Source organism: Urocitellus parryii, chromosome 9, assembly GCF_045843805.1.
Source record: "Urocitellus parryii isolate mUroPar1 chromosome 9, mUroPar1.hap1, whole genome shotgun sequence".
Taxonomy (NCBI): domain Eukaryota; kingdom Metazoa; phylum Chordata; class Mammalia; order Rodentia; family Sciuridae; genus Urocitellus; species Urocitellus parryii.
In genome coordinates this window covers 33,632,682-33,657,951 of record NC_135539.1, presented here as the reverse complement: position 1 = coordinate 33,657,951, position 25,270 = coordinate 33,632,682, and the positions used below count along the sequence as shown (strand labels likewise).

The 25,270-nt window shown below is 39.7% G+C and overlaps 1 protein-coding gene across 1 annotated transcript in view; it reads left to right on the top strand.

Moving 5' to 3' along the window:
* The first annotated feature begins 1,962 nt into the window (after positions 1-1,962).
* Cyth3 (cytohesin 3) overlaps positions 1,963-25,270 on the top strand; it is an 89,438-nt gene continuing 66,130 nt past the window's right edge. The window contains exon 1 of the mRNA XM_026404209.1: positions 1,963-2,112. Within this exon, the coding sequence (XP_026259994.1) occupies positions 2,079-2,112 (34 nt within the window). The 5' untranslated portion in view covers positions 1,963-2,078. The remainder of the gene's footprint in view (positions 2,113-25,270) is intronic.

Below are 25,270 nucleotides of genomic sequence, written 5' to 3'. Positions count from 1 at the left end.
TCATCTGAGCAAACTGCTAATAATTGAGTGCCTATCTTAGTGGATAACTAGAATACTTAATGGTCTTGCATGTAGGGGCAACATTAATGTAAGCAGATAACTGCTAACAGTAGAATTCAAGAAACACCAGAAATCACCTCTTTTTAAAAAAATCTAATTTTTCTCTGAAATATTGATTCCTTTGCGTTGTGAAGGTTTTAAAGTCTTCCAATTTCCCCAATAAAGTATAGAAAAGACACCCTAAGCCTTTATTCTTCCAGTACCATTTTTTTTTGTTTTTGTTCTGATACTGGAAATTGAACCCAGAGTACTTTTCCATTGAGTACATCCCTAGCTGTTTTGTTTATTTATTTAATTTTGAGACAGGGTGTTGCTAAGTTGCTGAGACTGGCCTCAGTCTTCCCAGTATCTGGCATTATAGGCATGCACTGCTGTGCCGGATTTCTCCCAACACTTTTTTGCAGGATTTGTTGGAATGGGAGCACAGGATAACCTGTGGGATGATATATTCTGCTTACAAATAATTGGGTTGTGTTTCATATGGAAATTAGATTAGATGGAGATCACAATTTTGGGATTCAAACTTGGAGAGAAGTACCTATAGATCACACTTTAAGGAGACCAAAGAATTAGGAATTGACATTGAAAAGCATTTATAATTGATAATATCTTTGAGTTCAAAGCTCTACATAGCACATTATCAAGTTCAAAGTATGCCGTCTTTTTTTTTTTTTTTCTCAGTAATGATGCTCTTATCTCTAGATAACAAAGCTGACAGGAACAAGATCAGGAAGCCACATCTGTGGGTTGGGACTTGGACATATATCTCCTGACTCCCAGATCCTTTTCCTGTTGCATCTTTGTCACACAAACTGCCAAACATTTTATCTACACCCAGAAGTGTCCCTACAGCTTAGGAAGCACCAGAATGCTGGGTGTTTAATTCTTGAGGTTATTAGGAAATTGAACTCTTTGGAATCATCCCATGACTTTGAACAAAAAGGTTGAAAACTGTCTGCTTTGATAGATGATGGCGGAAGGATCCTTTGATTCAATGGGCAATTTGTAAATATAAAACAGTTGCTGGAAAATTCTATTAGAGATGAACTATCTCCTCCATTACAATGTTTGCTTTTCTTTAATGCAATTTTGTTCGAGCAGAAGGCTTGGAAAGGCCCACATTCAATGCTTCAGGAAGAATTACTGGAAATGAGATATCAGAGAAAGACAATCCATAGATTTGGAACAGGGGCGGGGGGCTAAGCCTTCCGCCCAGCTCCTGGCTGTGCCCACGTGAAATTGAATTCAGAGCTCCTTCTGCATCATAAATCCCGGCAGCTGGCAGCAATCCAAGGGAGACTGGCGCTAAACTCCAAGGGCATCTGACGCCAGTCTGGCCAACCCCTGTTAAAGCCCTCTGAGGGCTGCACCCCAGGTGTGCTGGATTGGGATTCGGTTCCTACCTCAGGACAACATTCATTTATATACCTTGCACTTTGTTAATTTAAAGATGCACCCATGGTCAGAAAAAGGAGAGGTTTCATTATATTTCAAAAAGCTGAAAGGCTGTCATCAGTTCCAGGACAGGTCCTAGGACAGGAGGGGCAAGGTCTGACTTCTCAGTGCTTTCATTCCTAGATCTTTTTTCGCCCCCGGAGTGCACGTGCGAGTTAGACACCCGGCCACCGGGTTTCGTAGAGTGGGACGTCCCCACGTCTCGGACCCTCCGTTCCTGTCCAGGCTGCTGGAGGGCAGGGGTGAGGGGTCTCGAGCCGCGCTCTGGGGGCCTGAGCTTGAGGGTCTCACGTCTCTGCCACCGCAGAAGCAGCCGGGCCGGGCGTGTTCCCGCGGGCGGGGCAGCCACCGAGGACCCCGCCCACCGCCACCGGGGGGCGGGGCCTGCGTCACGTGACGGCGCGCCGAGCAGTGAGCCCCGCCCGGCCGGAGGAGGCCCGGCCGCGACCCGGGCCGCGAGCTGTGGAGCCGCCCGTCCACCCGAGCGCTCGCTCTGCGGCGCCCCCCGCCCCGGCTCCTAGCCCGCCCGCCCCGGGCTCGCCGGCCGCGGGAGTGGCCTCAAGATGGACGAAGACGGCGGCGGCGAGGGCGGCGGCGGTGAGTGTCGGAGGTGTGGCCGGCCCGCCGGCGGCCTGGGGCCGGGGTCGCCTGAGGAGACGCGTCCGGGCGGCGTCGCTGCGGGCTGGTGACCGCGGAGGCCTGAGGCGCGCGGACCCGGGGCGAGGCGGGGGCTCGGCCCCGGGGAGGGGCGGGCCGCTGAGGGGTTGCCGGCCAGTGCACGGGAGGGTCCGGGTGCGAGGCGGGTCGCCACGGGCCGGGGTCTCCGCGGAGGGGTTGGGGTCGCCCTGGTGGGGCGGGGACCCTGCGGGGCGACCTTCCTCGCGTGTTGTTGCCAAGGGCGTCCACGCCCTCCGGAGAGGTGTCGGAAGACCCCAGGCAGCAGCTCTTCTCAGGTGGTGGGAGCGGGCGAGCGGGTGGGAACCCGGGAGGGGAAAGTTTTTTCTCGGGGCTCCTCCGGGGTCCATCAGGGATGGGGGGAGGTTGGAAATCGGGACCGTTTTCCTGGCTTTAGATCCGGAGTGGTCTCTGGGAAATTGCTTAGACGAGGAGGGGGGCAGCTCCAGTCCAGGTCTGGGCACGCATTTTATGAAAGAGCAAAGGTTACAGAGTAAGCAGAAGAACGAGTCGGTGTTGCGGAGGGTGGGCGACAGGAGCCCAGGCAGCAGCGGAGGGGAGCCCCGAGATCAGGTGCGGAGGACACCTTTCCGAAGTGGGTCGTGCCGGTGCCCGGTGTGGCCCTGGTTGTGTGTCCGACATTCCGCGTCCTCTTGCAGGAAGGGTCGTGTTTGTTGTAAATTATTTAGTGGAATACAAATTACTGTCGTGTCATGCTGTGAATTAGGTTTCAAAACTGAGTAACGTGCCTCCCTGTATGGGGAGTGGGTCCATTGATTTGGAAAGCAAAGGGTTAATGCCCATATTTTTTACAGGAACACCCCAAGTTGAGGCGCTCTATCCTTTGGCTAATGATCTCCTTTTTGCTGACAGACCGAATCATCAGAACCCCGTGTAATAAGGGAGTGTTTAGAAAAATCTTAATTACAGGCTGCCGGAGCAGCTGCCTGTAAGAATCAGCAGTATTGAAGGGTTCGGGATGAAGTGGTTAATCAAGGTGCCTTCTAGAATGCAAGTGCTGCTCAGAAGGAAATCATTTTTGCTGAAAGAAGCGGTGCGGCAGGGCTGGTGGGAAGTTGGCACCAGTCATGGCATTTGGCAAGTTCAGTTCTCATAGTTAAAGCCAGGGGTAGCACTGTGGCACCGAGTGGGTGTGTTGTTTATGAAGGAGAATGCTGTGTAAAGAAGGAGCCCAGTTGCAAATCCTCCTACAGCCTGGCTGTCCGTCTGGAGACACCGGATCCTAAGTAATAGATTCCCTCTGGATGCCCTGCTTTTTTGCCCAGCACAATTTGGAATAGCAGTTTTCCCCTTATTATAAAATAAGACAAACAACTGTAATATTTGAACATTTGACATTAGAGTCAAAGAGGCTAGCTGTCTTGGCGATTTTGTTTGGAAAGTGCTTCTGACTCTGACTAAAGAAATGAGGAACACTTGAAGGTAAAAAGCAGGTATAAAGAAAAAAAAATGAGCCAGTGTGCTGCAGCTATTTATAGCTCTCCAGAACCATAACAAAGGATGATATTAGGTATCAGTAAGGCTTAAAACTATCTTTGGGTTATTAATATCTCTTTTGGGAATGTGTCACAGAGAAACAACCTTGAAATTCAAAAATATATATGATGCGTGACAGTATGTATTACACTATAATTGTAAAAAATTGGAAACAGTAATGTTCAATAGTAGAATGGTGAGTTACATTTGGGAAGTTTGTGAGGGAGACATTTTCAGCCATTAAACATAAGCAGCTTTGCATCCTTGTCTAAACAATGAAAAAACTGGTAATAATATGTTTTATTTTTTTAGTTTTTATATTTTCCAGGTTTCTGGAAAAAGTGTGTGCTACTTTCAAATTTGAAAAAGAAACTCAGTTTATAAAAGGCATACAGATGTTTTACATGTACAGGATGATTTAATTCATCTCACTGGAACATTGAACAATGAACAGATATTCATTGTCTACTAAAATGCCAGGCAGCATGCTAGGTGCTGCCAAACTTTTAACCTTTATTGGTTTGGTTTATCAAAATCTTTCTTCCTTGAATTGTGAAAGACATTTAAGAATATGTTTGGTAATTGAAGAATAAGTAATTTTGAATCAAATAAAAATCTTTCACAGTTTTGAAATATGAGTCATTTTTAGTGCTTGTTGTATAAACTTGATGTACTGTTGATTGTTGGAGGTTTTGAAGTTTACATACCTTTTTATAGTTCTGTACAGTTAGCATCACTTAGATTAAAAAAAGTTTTTTTTTAATATTTATTTTTTAGTTATAGGTGAGCACCGTATCCTTACTGTACTTTATGTGGTATTGAGGATCGAACCCAGTGCCTCACACACACATGCCAGGCGAGCACTCCACCTCTGAGCCATAACCCCAGCCCAGATTAAAAAAAAGTTTTGCTTTAAAATTCATGTTTTAAAAAATGAAGTTCAAGGGCTGGGGATATAGCTCAGTTGATAGAGTGCTTGCCTCGAATTCACAAGGCCCGGTTCTAATCCTCAGCACTATTTAAAAAAAAAAAAAAGAAAGAAAGAAAGAAAGAAGGAAAAAGGGAAAAAAATGAAGTTCAGCCTTTTGAAAGAGAACAATTTCAGTTGCCAGTTGATTGTAAAGCATAACACTTTTTGATATATCTTTAGAGTGTAGGAAAGAACTTTGAGCTGTGTCTGGGGAGTCAGTTTCAGCTTGTTTAGATGAAGTAAATGATCTATTCATACAGTAGTTATGACAGAGGCCAAAGATTATTTAAAAGATCTTTTTTGTTAATGTTTTGGCTGGGTACTTTAAAATTTTATTTAAAAGTTGATTCTCACTTGCTGCTTTTATAATATAACTTTTTGTTCAGGATGTAATTCTTTGTTCTTTCAATGCAAGATAAGGAGAGGATGGTGGCATGAATGGCTGGAAGGCAGTTACAAGGAGGAGCCAGTTGGGGGTACAAGATTACAAGAACACATTGTTTCTTATAATGTGTGCAGAGTGTAGTTAAGGTATTTGTAATTTTTTTGGCACTTGTTGCCTTTCTCTTTTCAACAGTTTTTTTGGATATGTCTCTACTTGGAAGGTGACTGGCTAGTTTGGCACATTGCCATCATTTGTCTGATTGATGTTCCTGAATGGATTGTCCATGGCAGATGAGGTGAATTAAGTCAAATTGGTTCTCCTTCCTGTTTCCACTTACTCCCATCAGTATAGATGAGGATTAAGTCTGGCTCAAAGTGACACTCAGCCTCACTCAAAATAAAATAAATATAAATTAAGATTAGATTGAGATTCTATCTTTCATATGTCAGACAAGTGATAACCCCCAAGTTTGAAAGCAGAATGTTGGCAAGACTGTCTCAGCATTTACTGGTAGGAGTATAAATTAGTCATGGCTCTCAGGGAGGCTCAATATACCCTGTGTCCTATTGGCTTAAATCCATTTCTTGCCTTTTCCCCCTGCAGAGGGATTCACCTCCACAGGCAGCATTTCCCTGGTCCTTGGTCACCTGCCCTCCACCTGGATTTGGCCAGTGGGAGCCACTGGTGGGAGATTGGATGGCAGGAGGAAGAGGGAAACCAGGTGGTTTTGTTACTCTTCCCCTCCTACTGCCTCAGACAGTGTCTCTGCAGCTGCCTTGTCCTTTGGCCCCAGCACCTGAGCTTTGGAAATACCTCTTCCTGTCTACTCTGCAACCAAGAGGTGGGAGCATCTTCTTGCTCTTGGTAATCTCCAGGCTGTCTTACTGTTTCTTGTTTGACTTCTGTTTTCCATCACATAAGTAACCAACTCCTTATATTAAATTCCTCAGTTTCAGACCCTTAAAGAGATGGCAATTTCTCTGGGTGGACCCCAATATATACAGGATGTTGGTCAGTATAAAATTACAAGTGTAGCAGGGCTTAGGGTGTAGCTCAGTGGTAGAGCTACCCCTGGGCTCTGTTGGGGGTGTATCACAAGTATAGAAATCCTTTGACCCAGCAATGCCAGTTCTAGGAATTCAAGCCTGCAGATACATATGTCCATGTGTGAGATAATATAGGCAAAAAAATTACTCATTGCTTTGTTCATCAGCAGAAAACTGATTAGATAAATGACAACATGCCCAGATGGTGAATGAAATTGTGAAATTGTAGAAAGGATCAGGAAGCTCTTTGTGAATTGATACAGAAAGAGCTCCAAAATACACATGAAAATTACAAGGAACTAACAACAGTGGCTACCTATTTGGGGAGGTGATGGGGAAGATAAGAGGAAACTTTTCACTATATGCCTTTTTATTTCTTGACATTACAAAAGTTTTGTCTATCTTCACTTTCTAAAATTAGAAAACAATTTTTGTGGACAAATAGTATAGTATACTGATAAGAACCGTCTTGCCTTTTTTTTTTTTTTTTGGTGTGGCTTACAAACCCAGAGCTTTGTACTTGCTAGGCAAGAGCTTTACTATTAACCTACCCCTACTTCCCACCTCCAGCCCCAAATATCCTTTTTGAGGGAATTTATGTATTTATTTATTTTTTATTATTATTTTTAATTTTTTTTTTTTTTTGGTGGGGTTCTTTTTTTTTGTCTTTTTTGGAACTGGGGGTCGAACCCAGGGCTTTCGAATGCAAGGCGGACGCTTTGCCACTGAGCTACATCCCAGCCCAATTTTTAAAAAATATTTTAAAAATTGTTTATGGATCTTTATTTCATTAATTTATATGTGGTGCTGAGAATTGAACCCAGGGCCTCACACATGTTAGGCAAGTGCTCTACCACTGAGCTACAATCCTAGACCTTTATTTATTTTTATTTTTAGTTTTTTAAAACATTTTTTTAGTTGTAGATGGACATAATATTTTTATTTTTATGTGGTGCTAAGGATTGAACCCAGTGCCTCACACATTCGTGGCAAACGCTGAGCTACAACTGAGCTACAACCCCAGTCCAGCCCTTTATTTTTTAAAAAATATTTTTTTCAAATTTTGTAGATGGACACAATACCTTTGTGCTGTGGATGGAACCCAGTGCCTCTCATGTTCTAGGAGAGCACTCTACCATTGATCCACAACCTCAGCCCTATGTATTTATTTTAAATGACACAATTAATTTAGATTAAATGTAAAACAAAATGTAGCCTATACTTTCAGTCTGTTCATAAGAAACTAAAAGCCACTGAACTTTAAAAAATAAATTGATAAATAATAACAAATAATAACAAATAATAAATAATAAATACACGTATATATGGCATGTTGTAATAGTTTTGATAGGCTTATCTCTATACTTTTGAATGATTAAAAAGTGGACATGATAGGTGCTTTTAGATTTTGTTTAGAGCATACTCTTTTTTTTAAAAATACCTTTATTTTGTTTTATTTATTTTTATGTGGTACTGAGGATCAAACCCAGGGCCTCACACGTGCTAGGCAAGCTCTCTACCACTGAGCCACAATCCCAGCCCTAGTCACTTAAAAAAAAAAATACTTTGTTTTAGTTATAATTGAACACAAACCTTTATTTTATTTTTATGTGGTGCTGAGGATCAAACCCAGGGCCTCACACGTGCTAGGCAAGCTCTCTACCACTGAGCCACAATCCCAGCCCTAGTCACTTAAAAAAAAAAATACTTTGTTTTAGTTATAATTGAACACAAACCTTTATTTTATTTTTATGTGGTGCTGAGGATCAAACCCAGGGCCTCGCACATGCTAGGTGAGTGCTCTACTGCTGAACCACAACTCCAGCCCCATCGTCACTTATTTATTCAAATGTTGATATAGTTTCTACCAAATGCCAAGCTCTGTGCTGAATGAGTGGTGAATAAGGCAGATGAATTTCCTGTGTTGATGGAGCTTATGCTTAGATGGGGAGATGGACAAGGAAAACCCTAGACAGGAATATACAATAACTGCAAATTATGCTAAATGTGTTTAAGGAAATCAAAAGATTGAGGACAAGGGGTTGGGCAGATGTGGGGCATGGGGTGGACAAAATTTCAAGAAAGCATGTGGCCAGGGACAACCTCTTTGAGGAAATCTTCTGCAGCAGCTTGTAGGGATAGGTGCCTAGCAGAAGGGAAGGCACTGAGCTGCCCAGACCTGAGTGTGTGGCTTAAAAGGGGAGTGAAGAGGGAGCTAGGCAGGCTGTCAGATAAAGAATGCAGATTTAATTCTAAGTGCATGAAGCTACTGAAAGATTTTAAACAGGGGTATGACATTAGATTTATGTTTCAGTAATTTTAGCTAATATTTACTTAATGCTGTCAGGTTCTTTCCTGTGTGCTTTACATATCTTAATTTATTTACTCTTCCAACTATTACCAACATTTACAAATAGGAAAATGGAGACATAGGGAAACTAAGCAAATTTCTTAGACAGTGGTGGAGCTGCAATTCAAACTCCACCCTGCCTTTATTTGTGGTGGGATTGAACTCAGAATTTTGTGCAAACTAGGCAAATCATCTACCACAGATGGTACTACATCCCCAGCCCCACACCCAGTCTTTTTAAAAAGGATATTCTAGACTTCTGGATTGGAGGAGGAGGAGGTAGGACTTGGGACACCAATGAGGAAGCTGTTGCTTTGATTCAGGTGAGAGTTACAAAGAGCTGTGGGTTAGGATGGTAGTGGTGAAGTGCAGGGAAGGAAGGACATGAAAAAACAAGTCTATATAAAAACATACCAGGGCTGGGGTTGTACTCAGTGGTAGGGCGCTTGCCTAGCATGTGTGAGGCACTAGGTTCGAGTCTCAGCACACATATAAATAGATAAAATAAAGATCCATCAACAACTAAAAAGAAAAAAAACTAAAACAAAACAAAACAATACCAGATTTAGAACTCTTAGAAATAAGGAAAAAAAAAAATCCAGGATGGGCAGGTTGGTGCATGCCTGTAATCCCAGCAACTCAGGAGGCTGAGGCAGGAGGATTGCAAATTCAACACCAGCCTCAGCAACTTAGAGAGGCCCTAAACAACTTAGTGAGACTCTTTCTCAAAATGAAAAATAAAAAGGGCTGAGGATGTGATTCAGTGGTTAATTATCCCTGGGTTCAATCCCCAGTACCAAAATCAAAACAAACCCCCCCCCAAAAAAATCCCCCAACCCCCCCAAAGTTAAAAAATAATAGACAAGCACTCACATTCCTATTACTCAGAATTAGTGTAGTAGCTGTTAATGTTATATGTCATTGATTTAAGTCTTCCTGGTTTCTTTCTTTCTTTTAATAAAATAAAGCACTACAGATATGACCCTCCATCTCAGTATATGGCAGTGTCCTTCTTTCAGTTGCTCAGGCCAAAACTGTGGTGATATCTCCACCTCTTGGGCCTTAACCTCCTTGTATCACTCCTCTGATCTGCCCCATCCTCATCTTATTTAGACTCCTATCCTCCTCTTGTATCATGACTGGTTTGCTGCAACTCTTTTGTAAAAGAACCAGGTAGTAAATACTTGAGGCATGTGGGCCTCATATGACTGACACAAATCTTCTTCCTTTTTTTTGTTTAAAAAAATTCTTTAAAAATAAGTAAAAAAAATTCTTACCTTGGGGGCTCTTCTACCTCTTACCCTTTCTCTTCCCTCCCACCCTTTCTCCCCTGCTGTCTCAACATTTCCTATCCCACTTCTCCCCTTCCACTCCAGTCACACTCACTGGTCTCCTTGTCACTGTGTGAACTTGCCAGGTGTGCCCCTGTCACTGTGCCCTTGCACTTGTGGTCTCTGCGTACTTTCCCCTTACTCTGCTCATGTGGTGCTTGCCTGCTTGGTCCGGTTTCTGCTCAAGTGTCTCCTTAGCACAGAGGTCTTCCTCAGCTAGGCTTTCTAAAACAGCACTCCAGCATCACTCTTTTTCCTTTCCCAGCTTGATCTTTCTTCTTAGCACTTATCACCACTTACTATTACATTTTTCTTATTTTTAAATTGTGTCTCCTCAGATAAAGCAGGAATGTTTTCTGTTTTTATCTACTGCTAAGTCTCTAAGATCTAAAACATGCTTGGTGTATAGTAGGTCTTCAGTAAATATTTTTAATAAATACTGAATGAAGTTGAAGTCACATTGTATAGCAACCCCTGGTCCTGTTCTTTTCTTTCCTTTCATATTTCCTGGTGGCAGCAATTATGGGTTTGCTGTGAGGCTCTCTGGTTTATTTTTCATACTTTTGAAGATGTGTGTGTGTGTGTGTATCCATAATGATACATAGGTCTCTTTTTGGTTTGTTTAGAATTATAAAACTGGTATCATACTCTATGTAAAGATTTTTAGCTTGCATGTGAGATTATCTGTGTAATGATCTATAGACTTTATTCCTTTCCTTTAACTGCTATCACATTTATAAATCTTGTCCTGTGTTGAACTTTTTTAAAAAAATATTTTTTTAGATGTTGATCGACCTTTATTTTATTCATTTATTTATATGTGGTGCTGAAACTCGAACCCAGTGCCTCCCACATGCTAGGCAAGTGCTCTACCACCGAGCCACCGCCCCAGCCCCTCTTTGTTGAACTTTTATGTGCTTTTTTTTTTTTTTTTTGTACTGGGGATTGAACCTAGGGGTACTTTACCACTGAGCTGCATTCCCAGTCTTTTTTTTTTTTTTTTTTTTTTTTTTTTTTTGAGATAGGCCCTTGCTAAGTTGCTTAGAGTCTCCCTAAGTTGCCCAGGCTGACCTTGAATTTGTGATCCTCCTTCCTCAGCCTCCCAAGTTGCTGGGATTATAGACATGCACCACTGCACCCTGCCGAAGACTAGTTCGTAATATAATTTAAATTTGGGGGGCATTTAGTTTGGGGCCAGGAATTACAGGTGTACATCACTATGCCAGTTTATATTGTTAATTTTACACTGATGTTACAAACAATTCTGAGATGAACTCCACAGGATTATCTCCTTTTCCAAATGTGTGAGAGTTTATAGAGTATATTGCCAGAATTGCAGTCATGGGTTTTAGGCATGCTTTCAGTTTTCCTAGATTCTGACAGATTGCTTTCTTATTAGGAGCTGGTGAGTAGTGTTCTTATTTCCCAGCATTCTTAGCATTCTAATCAACACTTGGTGTTTGTCAGACTGTTAAAGGTTTGCTGCTCTCATGAGTAAGAAATGATTTATTGCTTTAATTTGCATTGCCTTATTAGTGATGAGACAGATTTTGGAGAATCAAATGGGCATGGACAACTTGAGGGAGGTTAAAGGTACAGGGACTGCAGGATTCAAAGATGAATTTGGGTTTCTGGCTTGTGTGTCTAGGTAGGTGGTGGTGTTGCTTAGTGAAAAGGGGAAAAATATTTTGAAGGTTCTTTTTTTAAATTTTTTTTTTAATCAAAAGCATCTTGGCTTCCACTTTAAAAGAAAAACAACAACAAAACTTTAATACATGTTTTTTTGTTTTTGTTTTTTGTTTTTTTGGTACCAGGGATTGAACTCAAGAGCATTCAACCACTGAGCCACATCTTCATCCCTATTTTGTAATTCATTTAGAGACAGGGTCTCACTGTGTTGTGTAGTGCCTTGCTTTTGCTGAGGCTGGCTTTGAACTTGCGATCCTCCTGTCTCAGCCTACCGAGCCCCTGGGATTATAGGCATGTACCATCCTCTCCTGGCAATGCATGTACTCTTTTCTTTTTTAAGATTTATTTATTGTAGTTGGACACAATACCTTTATTTATTTTTATGTGGTGCTGAGGATCGAACCCAGGGCCTTGAACATGCTAGGCGAGCACTCTACCCCTGAGTCACAACCCTAGCGCCCCCATGTACTCTTTTTTATTTTTTTAAAAAAGAGAGAGAGAGAGAGAGAGAGAGAGAGAGAGAGAGAGAGAGAGAGATTGAAAGAGAAAAATTTTTAATATTTAATTTTTAGTTTTCGGTGGACACAACATCTTTATTTTATTTTATTTTTATGTGGTGTTGAGGATCACCTAGCGCATGCCAGGTGAGCGTGCTACCGCTTGAGCCACATCCCCAGCCCATGTACACTTTTAAAAAAAAATTTTTTTTTAGTTGTAGATGGACACAATAGCTTTATTTTATTTATTTATTTTTATGTGGTGCTGAAGATCAAACCCAGTGTCTCTCACATACTTGGTAAGTGCTCTACCGCTGAGCTGCAACTGCAGTCCCTGGCCTCCTCCACTTTTTCTTTCTTTCTTTCTTTCTTTCTTTCTTTCTTTCTTTCTTTCTTTCTTTTTTTTTTTTTTTTTTTGGTATCAGGGATTGAACTCAGGAGCATTCCACCCCTGAGCCACATCCCCATCCCTGATTTGTATTTTATTTAGAGACAGGGTCCCACTGAGTTGCTTAGCACCTCACTTTTGCTGAGGCAGGCTTTGAACTTGCAATCCTCCTGCCTCAGCCTCCTGAGCTGCTGGGATTACAGGCATGGGCCACTTCATCCACCTGGCCTCTACTTTTGAAGGATATTTTCAGTGGATATTATCAAATTAATTTCTTTCAGTAATTTGAGGGGATCATTTCTGGCTCCCATTGCTTCTTTGCAGAAATCAGCCATGTCAGTCTTATTGCTGCACTTTTGAATTTATTGTTCTTTCCCAACTCTCCTATGCTGCTTTAAAGATTTTCTCTTTACCTTTGGTTTTCAGCTTTGTTACTGTGAAGTGTGAAGATGTTGTTTTCCTTGAATCTATCCTGCTTGGGATTAGTTGTTGTTGTTCTCTTTGGTAGGGTTGTGACAGGTTAGCTCTTCAGTTTTGGAGAATGCTTGATCATTATTTCTTGACTTATCTCTTCTGCATTCCTTCTCTCTTTTCCTCCTGGGACAGTAATTACATGTAGTTAGACATATCCTCTAGATCATGTCATGTGTACTCTTTTCATGCTCATTATCCTTTTGTCTTTTTGTATTTATCTGTGTATTTTCTTCTGAACTATATTCCACTGTATCAGTTCTTTCTTTAGCTCTAATTTCTATTAAATCCATATATTGAGTTTTTTAAATATTTATTTTTTAGTTATAGGTGGACACAATATCTTTATTTTATATTTACATGGTGCTGAGGATCGAACTCAGTGCCTCATGCATGCTAGGCAAGTGCTCTTCCACTGAGCCATACCCCAGCACCCATCTATTGAGTTCTTAATTTTGGTTAATGTCTTTTTCAATTTTCTTTATTCTCTTGCTAGATTTCAGATTTCTGCTGAAATTTTCATCTTGTCAACTGATTTTTTTATTATACTAGTAGTAATATAAAGTTTATGTCTGATAACTTTAATATTTAGATGCCCTGAGAGTATGTTCTGTTGTCTGTTTTACCCTTGGTTTTAAGTCACATGATCTTGACTCTATGCCTGTTAAGCTTTGATTAAATTCTGGTTAATGCATATGAAAAAATTGTAGAGATATTACAGATGTAAATTGACATTCTGGCTATCTTCCTTAGGAAAGGGCCTGGCAAGGTGAGAGAATAATCTTAAAAGGTTGAGGATTAGTTAACTTCTCAGTCTGCTCTTGTCTTAGGGTAGAGCCTCCTTCAGTGGGCACAAAGGACAGCCTCGGTGTTTAGCAAGGCCTCTGAACTTGGCATCCCCTAAACTCTTAATTTCTGTTCTTCCCTTAAGGCTGATGGAGAGTATGCTGACTTTCTCAGTCACTTTTCTGTTTAGTGTTTTGGCCCCTCAGCTGCTGTTGTGCATTGGCAAGTACTTCCAGGAGAAGAGTGGCTCCCATTATTCTGCTTACCTCTCTGCATTTCCCTTCTCTGGGGTGCTGGCCTCAATCCTCCCTGCATGGGTAGTTCTCTTCTGCCTTTAAAACAGTTGTTTCTTATTACTTGTTTAGTTTTTCTAGTTGTTCTTGGCAAAAGGGTTGGTCTGTAGAACTCAGGGTTCTACAGGATTGTAATGAATTCAGCTTTTACTGGAAGCAGAATCTCAGAAGTTCAGTTTTAGTTATTTAAATTTGACTTGTCTGCTGAACTCAGTGGTACATGCCTGCCTGTAATCCCAGTTTACTTTGGGGACTGAGGTAGGAGGATCACAAGTATAAGACTAGCCTGGGCAATTTAGTAAGACCCTGTCTCAGGGGGAAAAAAAAGTTGGGGGGAATGTAACTCTGGCAGAGTGCTCCTCTAATGCTAGGTCCTGGGTTCAATCCCTAGTCCCATCCCTAACTCCTCTGCCCCTGAAAAAGTTCATATCCCTGTGGAGGTAGCTGGTAGACAGTTGGCTGTGTAGATCTGCTGCTTTAGTGGAAGTTTGATTTTAGTTATAAATTGATGAGGATGGAGTGGACACCAGAACTCAGGGAGGGAAAGATGTCTGACATATAAACATTTCTCAAGTGAATCATTTTGTTAAAGGACCAACAATAATTTGTATCAATAATGTCAGAGTAACAATGCTGTTTGCTGCTTATACTTTTAGTGTAAGTAAATTTAAGAGAAGGTAGATTTAAAAACATTACTTATAGGTCCTTTAGGAAGCAGTTTTTTTTTTTTTGAGAGAGAGAATTTTTTTTTTTTAAATATTTTTTAGTTTTCAGTGGGCACAACATCTTTGTTTTATATGTGGTGCTGAGGATTGAACCCGGGCCTCACGCATGCCAGACGAGTGTGCTACCGCTTGAGCCACATCCCCAGCCCGAGAGAATTTTTTAATATTTATTTTTTTTTTAGTTTTCGGTGGACACAACATCTTTATTGTATTTTTATGTGGTGCTGAGAATCGAACCCAGAGCCCCGTGCATGTCAGGCGAGTGCGTTACCGCTGAGCCACAATCCCAGCCCCAGGAAGCAGTTTTGTTAGTAACATAGGACTACTGAAACTCTTAAAGTTAAATGAAATTTTAAAAGTAGGTTTGTTTTTTAATTGAAGTACCTTAAAAGCTGCTTAAGATGTGTTAAATATTTTAAACTCATGGGGATATAGTAAATCTTAAATGACAAGTAGCGAATTCATCTCTCTTAATTTTTTTTAACTTTAGCCAAACTTTATAAACTTTGTAGTTAATGTCAGTTCCCCAGATGGCATGATAGAATAGACTTGACATCCTGAAGTGTTTATAATTTGGATAGAGACAATTCAGCAAGCATTTGTTTCAGATAAATATTTTTCAATATTATGTAAATATTAGAAGAGACTCACCTTAGTCAGTTCAATTAGCTAAGAAGATTTTGTAATTTACTTTTAGAGAGCAAATTTACTTTTCACTGACTTAGTTTTCAGCAAGTCGCCAGGAACACTGTTCAAATAGGAAAAAATAAAGTTCCTATCTTAAATTCTTAGCAGGGTTATTGTTAGTTACTGGACTAATTTTTTAGTAAAACCAAGCATTTTGATGATGATTGAAAAGTATTTCCTAATGTCTTGGTAATTAGTGATTACGCCCTCCCCAGTTTTCATCCAGATGTTTGGCAATGTGTGGACACAGCCTTACTGCAATTTTCTAATTCACTTTCATGGGAACACATAATATTCCCCGTTTATTTTGGATAGCAGCATTTCCTTTTTCTGTGGACAGACACATATGAAACACATGCTCTTCTAGTGGAGCTGGCGGTCCTCTGAGAATTCTCTGAAGGAGGAAATGGGTTGACCTATTTCGTTGCTATGAAGTAAAAACAATCTTGTTTTCATTTTTTTAGTGAACATCTGTGTTACATTTATTATTTCCCATTTTGGAGGTTCTTTAAAACCACAGTTTGATAATAGGGAAGGTTTATTAAAACAGTAACTAGTTATTTCTGTGATTGATATAAGTTTGAGGGTGATCAATATAATTTTAAAAGTATTTTTTCATATATATAAATAAACATAAATAACAATCCTTGATATGAATCATAAAATGGGATCTAGATATCTGAGGGCAAAGGAAGGATTGATCAACCTGTTTATTTCTCTATTTCCCACTGCAGAGTGGTTTGAGGTCATTGTTACTGCTGTATTTTACTCTGTATAGCAGACCCTGTTGGTCCCCTATTGCAATTCTATCCCTGTTTTCTTCCTTGTATACAAAAATCATGAATTGTACAGATATCTACCCATCAGGGAAGGAGCTCTTTATTACCAACCAGGTCTATGCATTTAGGGTAGGCCCTTTTTCCTTATTGATTAGAGGAGGGGCTGGTTTGCAATCCAGTTCTTGCCAATGTGCAGACAGACTTCTTGGAGAAGTTTCTTCCTCCTCCAGTAAATACACAAGGAAGAGACAGTTCCTTTTCTTATATTAGACTTTGTTGGGCCTGGATGAGTCTCTAGTTTACATTCATGATATCCCTCAGTCCGTCTAGTTCTAAGCCCACATACTTAAGGTTGATCAGCTCGGTTCTTGATGTTGTTGCTGAAGTTAACCCACCCAGGAGTCTCCCTGTCTCTACACTTCCTGAATGTGGGGCAGTAAATACCCTTGATGTTTGGTAGAGCAGAGGTGTACTGTAACTTGGAGCCAAAAGCAGTGTTGAGTTGGCTGTAGTAGCTGCAGGTTCTCTCAGCCACTCAGTAAGGCTCTCATCACCATCAAGTACAGAGAGAAACATCTTTTCTATAAATATTCGTTATCATTTTAAGAAATGAGCTAGGTTCTATTTTTGAGACTAACATCTTTTCCCACTGTATAAAATATATAAATGAAATAATTTTCATACACTTAGATTATATACTTATATTAATGGTTTCATTTGAAAAGCTTTTATGATGACATTTATTTTTAACAAATATTTTAGAAAAATGCAATGATCATAAGAGGCAGACATTGGCTATTTGATATTCATTAGAAGACAGGACTTCCTTTTAGTTCTTAGCAGAGAGGAAATAAAAGAAAATGCTCAAGAATGCCCTTTTCCAAGTCTCACTAATTAGATTATTTTTTTTTTTTGAGTAGAAAAAGGATCAGACAATGAATTCATTTTTGTTTGTGTTAGAGTATGGGAAAATTGAAGGATTTTAGTGTCTCTTAAATGTTTGGCCTGTTCACATGATGAGGCTGTATTTCCCAAGTGTGGGAGGACGAGTGATTGCAGACTTTGATTCAGTAGATGACTGCATTTCTGAAAGTATGAAATATTTTGAGAATAAAATGATGCCTTTCATTGCCTTATATAAAGAGTCTTCATACCAGGCGAAATGTTGCATTTTCTCTGGAATCACAGGTTATCGATGGATTTCCAAAGTTAACTTGCTTCTGAAACTTAGCTTTTTCAATTAAAATAGTGGCTAAGCTGCGGGGCTGGGGATATAGCTCAGTTGGTAGAATGCTTGCTTCACCTGCACAAGGCCCTGGGTTCAATTCCCAGCACCACCACCACCAAAAAAAAAAAAAAAAAAAAAAAAAAAAAAGTGAATAAGCTGTATTCTAGACAATTTTTTGGTTACTAAAATGTTTTTGTTTTTACAAAAAAAAGTCAGGCGTCTTCTTTGCTTCCTGTGGTCAGACTAGTCTTCATATATTTTCCCTCTTTCTCTCAAACCTTGTCCCAGGGACTTGCACCTAATGGCAGCACACAGAAGAGCAGATTCTGGAATGTGTGCTTGTGTCCTGCCCTCATTTGGCTCTCCTGGTAGTTGTTCTGTTTCACAAGTACCCAGTAATTTGGCTGGACATGCAGAACATGATGAATTTCTTTCTTTCTTTTTTTTTTTTTAATCTGGAAAGAACATAAACTGGGATATTCCCCCTGGGTATTGCTGCTTTTAGTGCTTGGACATTTGGTTTTAGTATTTGTGTCTGTTATTTTCATATTGCCTCCACTCCTCACTCCCTTTTCCCCTCAGAGTAGAGGAGTTTGAGGCCTTTTCTTTGTTTTCCTGTTGAGTATTTGATCTTGGTGAAGAGTGGGACTATCTTACATTTAAGACAACAAAGACCATCTATTTCAGAAGTGTTTTCACTAGTTCCATACTATAACTTATTTAATCCTTTTCTGTTTACCTAAAGGTTTGAGGTAGGTTTAAAAAAAAAAAAAAAGAATCATTCTCAGAGAGAAATCTTCTATCCCAGCCTTCTAGCCACCTTGAGATTTGGTGTAGGCCTGTCCTGGGGCTCTAAATTTGGGACTGTGCCCTGTGTCTGCTGCCTTAACCCATGGTTAGCTAACTCCCTTTGGAGAGAACATCTAGCAGAAGTTCTTGAATCTGTGGAGCTTCTTGTGGATGTTTTATCCCGGTTTCAGCAGTCAAGATATATATTGGTGACTAGAAATTTCAGGTACAAATTTTAGAGGTGTGCCATTTCCTTAATTAAAGTGTTGTAAAGTTATTGGCATTTAGGGTCATTTCAACTCTCACTGGTTAAAAGGGATTAAGGTTTGGCTTGGTTGGTGATACTAACCACATGTGAGAGAGGGGGAATGAATCTTTTAGTATAAATCCTTAAGTTTATGAGACTTGAATTTGAAGCTCTTCTTTCCTAATGTCCCTAACATGGCCCTCCCTCCCCCATTCCAGAGATGGTTCTATCCATTGATTAGAGACTAGAACCATAGGATAGTCACATTCTTGTGGCAAGCAGCCTTTTCTGTCCCTAGCCCTAGTCTTTATGACTGTCTTGTTGGCATGCTGGAGATAACCATGCAGCTGTTTCTTAGTCTTATGGAGTTGGAGAGGCCCCTTTTTCCTTCGTGGTCTCTATGATTTAAGAATTTTTGCTTCTTTGCTGTATTAGGTCAGCCCTTGAGGATATTTCAGATGATTCCCCTAGTTAGGGACAGAAAATAGTCAACTGTAGTAGAGAATTTGTGTCTGTACTTTCTACATGCTTACATAAATTTGTTTAAATATTTGAATCTGATTGTTATACTTGGTATTGATATATTTTTAAGTAAATATATATAGTTCTGTCCTTTCTAGCTTTGGGACTTTGTGTTAGTTATTTACTCTCCCTAAGCTTCAATTTTCTTATGTGTGAAATGGATATTTAAAAACCCAAGTGAAAAATTATTTATGTGAAGAATTTATTAAAAATTGCAAGTAATTTCTAGGCATTCAAAACTGGACAGTCATCAATATATTAAGCCCCTTGCCTGCCCACATTTATATACCAGGCAGAGTGAGTCAGAAGAAATGTTATATTTGGGTTTAGGAAAAACTTGTGGTTGACAATATTATTATTGGATCTTTTCTCCCCCAACTTTCTATTTCGAAACTGTTCACATCCACAAAAAATTTGAAAGAACAGTGCAATAAATACCCATGTGTCTTTTACCTAGACTCATCAATTGATAAAATTTTGTCATATTTCTCTTTAATATTTTTAGTTGTATATGAACAAATACCTTTGTTTATTTATTTTTATGTGGTGCTGAGAATTGAACCCAGTGCCTTTCACATGCGAGGCAAGCACTCAACCCCAACCCCAACCCTGAGCCACAACCACAGCCTGCTCTTTAATTTTTAAATTGCAGGATTTTTTTTTTCAACGAATGAACTGTTCGAAAGTTATGAACATTATTGTACTTTCCCCTTAAATATTCCAGTAATTCGTTTCTTATAGACGTTCTTCTGTAAATCACAACCATTATTGTACTTAAGAAAATTAACTGGGGATGTAGCTCAATGGTAGAGCACTTGCCTACCATGTGCAAAGCCCTGGGTTCAGTTCCAGTATTACAAAACAACCAACCAGCCAAAAATAAGCCCATAATATCATTTCATATACAGTCCAAATTCTGCTTTCCCTAGTTGTTCCCAAAACATCTTTTAGAGCTCTGCATATTTCTTGCATATTTGGGCTCTAATTAAGATTTACATCTTATATTTAGTCTTTGAGCACTACCCCCCGCCCACTGTTTTGAAGAGTCCAAGCTTGTAGCCTACTATTTTTTTTTTTGCCCCCCCATAGCCTACTATTATTATGATCCTATAGTTAGGTTAAGCAAGAGAGATAAATGCTTTGGTTTCTCCAATGTCATTTTTATATAAATATGTTAAAATCATCTACTTGGTTCAAGGTCAAAGTCACATTGGTTTTCCTTGTTCTTTGGTAAATGTGGATTAAATTGGTAACCCAAAGAAGTTACTAAACGGCTCAGATGTCAGTGGGATATGTGTGTGGGTGAACTTGGAACAAGCATACACAGTGGTTTGTTAGACCTACGCCCATATGGAGGTGATTAGTTATCTGGCTTAACATAGTAAAGATTTTATTTGAATATTTGGCCAGGATTTTATAAAGAAATAAACTTCAGAATTGGGGAATTTAGTAAGACAAACTATAGTTACATAATACAAAAGAGATGCTTTTGCTGTCAAATCCTTGGATGAAGGGCAAACCTTAACTCACAGGAACGGGTCTTTTCCTTCTTCCTTTCCTCAACACTTTCTTATTGGCTTTTTAGGAGAAATTAACTGCAGCTGAGACTGATACAGGAACCAGCTGTAACTTTTTTGTTATTCTTGTATCCGGTGATGGTCACTGCAAACTCATTGTATGAAAATTTAATGAGGGAAAGGGCAGGGTAGGGGAAAAAAACCCCATGCTTCTTTATAAAAGTATTCAAGAAATAGCAACAGGACCTAGGAGTCTCCCTTCAGAGAGTGAATTAAATTCCATTCTGAAGCATTGATTTTGTTTGTGACTAGTCTAGAAAGCCTTTCCCCTTTTAATATTATATATACACCATGTAACCAGAAGGTATACATGAGGCCAACATACAGTTTTCAGTAGGAGACAGACAAAGAAACTTGTCAGAACCCAAACCCTCCTAATGTAAAACAGGGCAAGAATTCTTGAAAATACCATTTGCCTTCACTCTGGTATAGAGACAGCAACAATCTGTGAAAGGAAGCCAATTCTCTTGATTTTGTTCCATAGTACTCATATTTATGCAACTACCATTGAACAGTTCAGAATTAGCTATTCAATCTTATGAAGTCCAAAGTACATAGTGTCACCCTGTGGTTGAAAATGAATTATGAGTTTTCTTTTTAAATTTTATTTATTATAATTATTATTGCAGTACTGGGGATTGAACACAGGCCTCACACATATTAGGCAAGTGCAGCGTGAGACTAGTGATTTTCACATACTTGTGTGTCTCAAGTTTTGTATTTCTTCTTTTTAATGTTAAGGGGGTCACATTTCTTCTAATTGTAGCCAGACATCCTGTTTGGGGGCTATTTGAGATCAGTGCTGCCTGTGAAATCATGTGGTCTGTAGTAACATTCTGAGTTATTCTTCTCAGATTTGATTGTAAGGGCAGGTTTCAAAGAAACAGAGTAAGAATACTCTGTACAGTATTTTTAGATGCTGTTTCTACATTTCTGTGGTACAGGGCATCAGTAATGCATACAATTATTATTTAGCACAGAAATGTTGTTCAATATCTGAAGGCTGTTTAAGTTTTTATAGAAGAAACAAGCCGGTGGTGCTTTTGTGGATGTAGCGGACGAGCACTGATAAACCAGTTCGGGGAAAGGGAACTCGCTTTCCTTCATAGACTCCTGCTGGATCTGTGCCGGCAACAACAACATTCCGAAGACTCTTCCTATTTTACAGTAAGAGGGATCTGTCTGTCTCCTTGGTTCTCATAAGTTTCTGTTTTCTTCCTCTCACAGAAAAATACGTTTTCATAACCCTCTCAGTCATTTCTTGCATGTCTTCCCTGCCTCTCTCTTACTCCATTAAAAAAAAAACACTCTTAAAAACTAGCTTTCTTTTCAGATTTATCAATGATTAGTTTGCTGCACTGCATAGTACCTGAGACCCTCATATTCTTGAAGTAGTTTTGGCTCTTTTAAAATTTTACAGGAGGGAGTGAGGGACCATGATCCTTCTGACTTTTGGTAATAAAGTACCTATTTATTTCTAGGGGAAAAAATCCTGTAACTCACACATCTTAACAGTAACTTTTTTAAAGTACACAATTGAGTGATTTTTTTTTTCCAGTGCCAGATAAGTGCTCTACCACTGAACTACATGTCCAGCCCTCAATTGACTGGTTTGTAGTAGAATCACAAAGTTGTGCAACCATCACCACTATCTAATTTTAGAACATTTTTATCACTTCAAAAGAAACCTCATTTTCATTAGCCCTCATTTTTTCTCCTTTCCCTACCCCTGGCAGCAGCTCATTTACTTTCTGTCCTTATGTGTTTGCATGTTGTGGACATTTCTTATAAATGAATCATATACTATGTGATCTTTTGTGTCTGGTTTCTTTTACCCAGCAGGTCCATTCATGCTGTGACACTGAGTCAGTTTTCCATGTTCTGTACTATGTAGCTTGATTCAATATCAAGTACCTATACTTTTCTTATGAGTGGAACTAAAACTCAGATTGGTTTTAGTGTTCAGAGTGGTTGGAGGTTTTGCTTAACTGTCACATGGTCGAATCTGCGGCTGGTATGCTATCTTGAAAGGTTGTAGGTTTGCGTGTTTTCTTTAGTTGAGAAAAGTTGAAATTTATTTTAAGCCTTTTATTTGGGTAAGGACTAGCTTGAATCCTTGATGTTGTGTTCTCTTAGTTTATATGAACAATTGCCTCTGGAGCAGAACCATGTTGTCGGTAGAAAACTTTTATTCTCTGAAGATCAATATATGGGTTCAAGAAACTGAATTCCTTAGTGCTGAGATCTCTTGATCTCCTGAGAAGGGTGGGCTGCTCAGGAGTCCAATGTGATCCCAGTAGTAGATAGGATACACCAAATTTTCATGCCGTTTATCCTGAAAGCCAAAGAAATGAAAAGAAAGTAACTTGCAGCAGAGACACTAGGAAGAGGGGGTAAGGGAATTGGGAAAACATTGTAGTTTTAAGATGAAGTTCCGGATACTTAATATACAGCATAGTGACTTCAGTCAATATAACGTATACTTGAAATTTGCTTTCTTTTTTTGTACTTCAGATTGAACCCAGAGCTGCTTTACAACTGAGCTACATCCCCAGCCCCAGCCCTTTTTATTTTGAGACAGGGTTTCACTGAGTTGCTCAGGCTGGCCTTGAACTTGTGATTCTCCTGCCTTAGCCCTCTGAGAAATTTGCTTATTTTAAGTGTTCTCACCACATGATAACTGTGTGAGGGTATAGCTATGTCAATCAGCTTGGCTGTAGTAATCATTTTGCAACATCTATATATATTAAAACATTATTTTGTATGCCTTGAATATGCAATTTTAATGTGTCAATGTACCTTAATACAGGTGGGAAAAAAGAGACTGGGAAGGGACCTTTGGCAGAGAAGAGAATTTAACAAACTTTTTGAAACCTACAGAGAATTTAAAAGCAGGAAGGACTCTTCGTTGGCCCCTTGAAAGACTTTCCTTAGGTTAGTATTGTGGTGGTAAGTGTAGAAACAGTGCCACCCACAAGATAAATTCAAAGACAATCTGGAAGCCATTGTGCTAGAATATTCTCTACAACCTTTTCTCTGTTTTCTCCTTCTTATTTGAAGGCAGCAGTTCATTGTTTTTCAATCTCAAGCAAATATTTACTTGCATGAATTGAATTCTAGCTTGGAGGAAATTGGGGTTCTATGGGCAAATACAGCACCCCAAGTCAAGCTTCTTTACTTTTTTAAAAAATTGGTCTTCTGAGGGCCTCTCGGCCTACAGGCCCTCTCCCTCACTGGACAGGCTTTGCTCACAAACCGAGAACATGAGACACCTTCCTGTTCAAGAGTGAAATCCAATGAGAAGATGCTTGCATACTGAAGGAAACCACGCATCTTGCTATGTCTTCCTTAGAAATGTCCCTAGATAGCAAGAATCTCTGGATAGATGAGAAGAGCCAAACATCATGAAAGAGAAATTTATCTATGGGAAGACAGACCGACTGACTTCAAAAGAAAGAGAACTCAGAAGATAGAAGAACAATTTAAAAAAAGATCATCAGTGACTTCCAGGGAAGCTGTGACCTGGGTGCTAGAATTTGTCTTTCTACTTCCCCTTCACTTGGGTTACCAGTTCTTGATGGACATGAGTGAAGCAGAAAAGTAAAGTGAAAAGCTGACTCATAAGGGCATCAGGGTGAAGAAATACCAGGCCTGCTAGGCACAGTGCCACATGACTAACTTCAGCCATTCGGGAGGCTAAGGCAGGAAGGATCACAAGTTCAAGGCAAGACTGAGCAACTTAGACCCTGTCTCAAAATAAAAATAAAAAGACTAGGGATACAGCTCATTGGTAAAATGCCCCTGGTTTCAGTCCCCCAGAAATACCAGGGTCTGACTCATCACTATTTCCTGAGAATTCATTGCAGGGTTGTGAGGGAGGTTAAGAAGATGTGTGATACTGGCTCTGCTAATTTGGGAGAGAGGAGAATGAGAACAAATGATTTAAGTGACCACAGAATTGAAGGGCAGATTTGTTTCAGTGCAGTAAAAGATTTAGGAGCCACTGAAGTGGGGTGGGGACAGAGGGCACATGTGGCTTTCGCATGCTCAGACATGAAAAAATACATGAACTTGTTCTAAAATTAATGTATATATAAGAGCAATTTAAATGAATTTTAAAATTGCTACTAGGTTGTTTTGAATTAAATCATTTAATTGGGACTTGTTAATTAGATTAGGAATTTTGTCACCTGAAAATTTTTTTTCTTTCAGGCTGGTCATTTTAGTGATAATCTTTTGTTCCATTTTGTCTATGAAGTCTGGAACTGCCAAACTTCTTCAGTATAAGATGCAATAGAGACATGAGATGCAATCTGATACTTTGGGCTGCACAACTTCAACCCAGATCTACTTGCTGTTTTAGAACTAGTAGTGCAGTTGTAAACCCTAAAAATAGAGGATTCTCCTAAATTCTCTATTTCACAATCTCAAAAAATTTTTAAAATAGTATATTTATAATACGGTTGCAAAATCAATTATTATTCCCAACAGGAGACTTTTTTTTTCATTTTTTTTTGGTGGGGGCGTGTATTGGGGATTGAACTGAGGGCACTCAACCACTGAGCCATATCTCCTGAACTATTTTGTATTTTACTTAGAGACAGGGTCTCACTGAGTTGCGTAGTGCCTTGCTTTTGCTGAGGCTGGCTTTGAACTCAAGATCCTCCTGTCCCAGCCTCCCAAGCTGCTGGGATTACAGACATGTGCCACTGCACCCTGCGATATTTTTCATTTTGATTAGACATCATTGAGAATCAAATTAAAAAAAAACTTACTTATTTGATGATCAGAAAAATTTTCATAGATTACCTTCTGACTCCAAA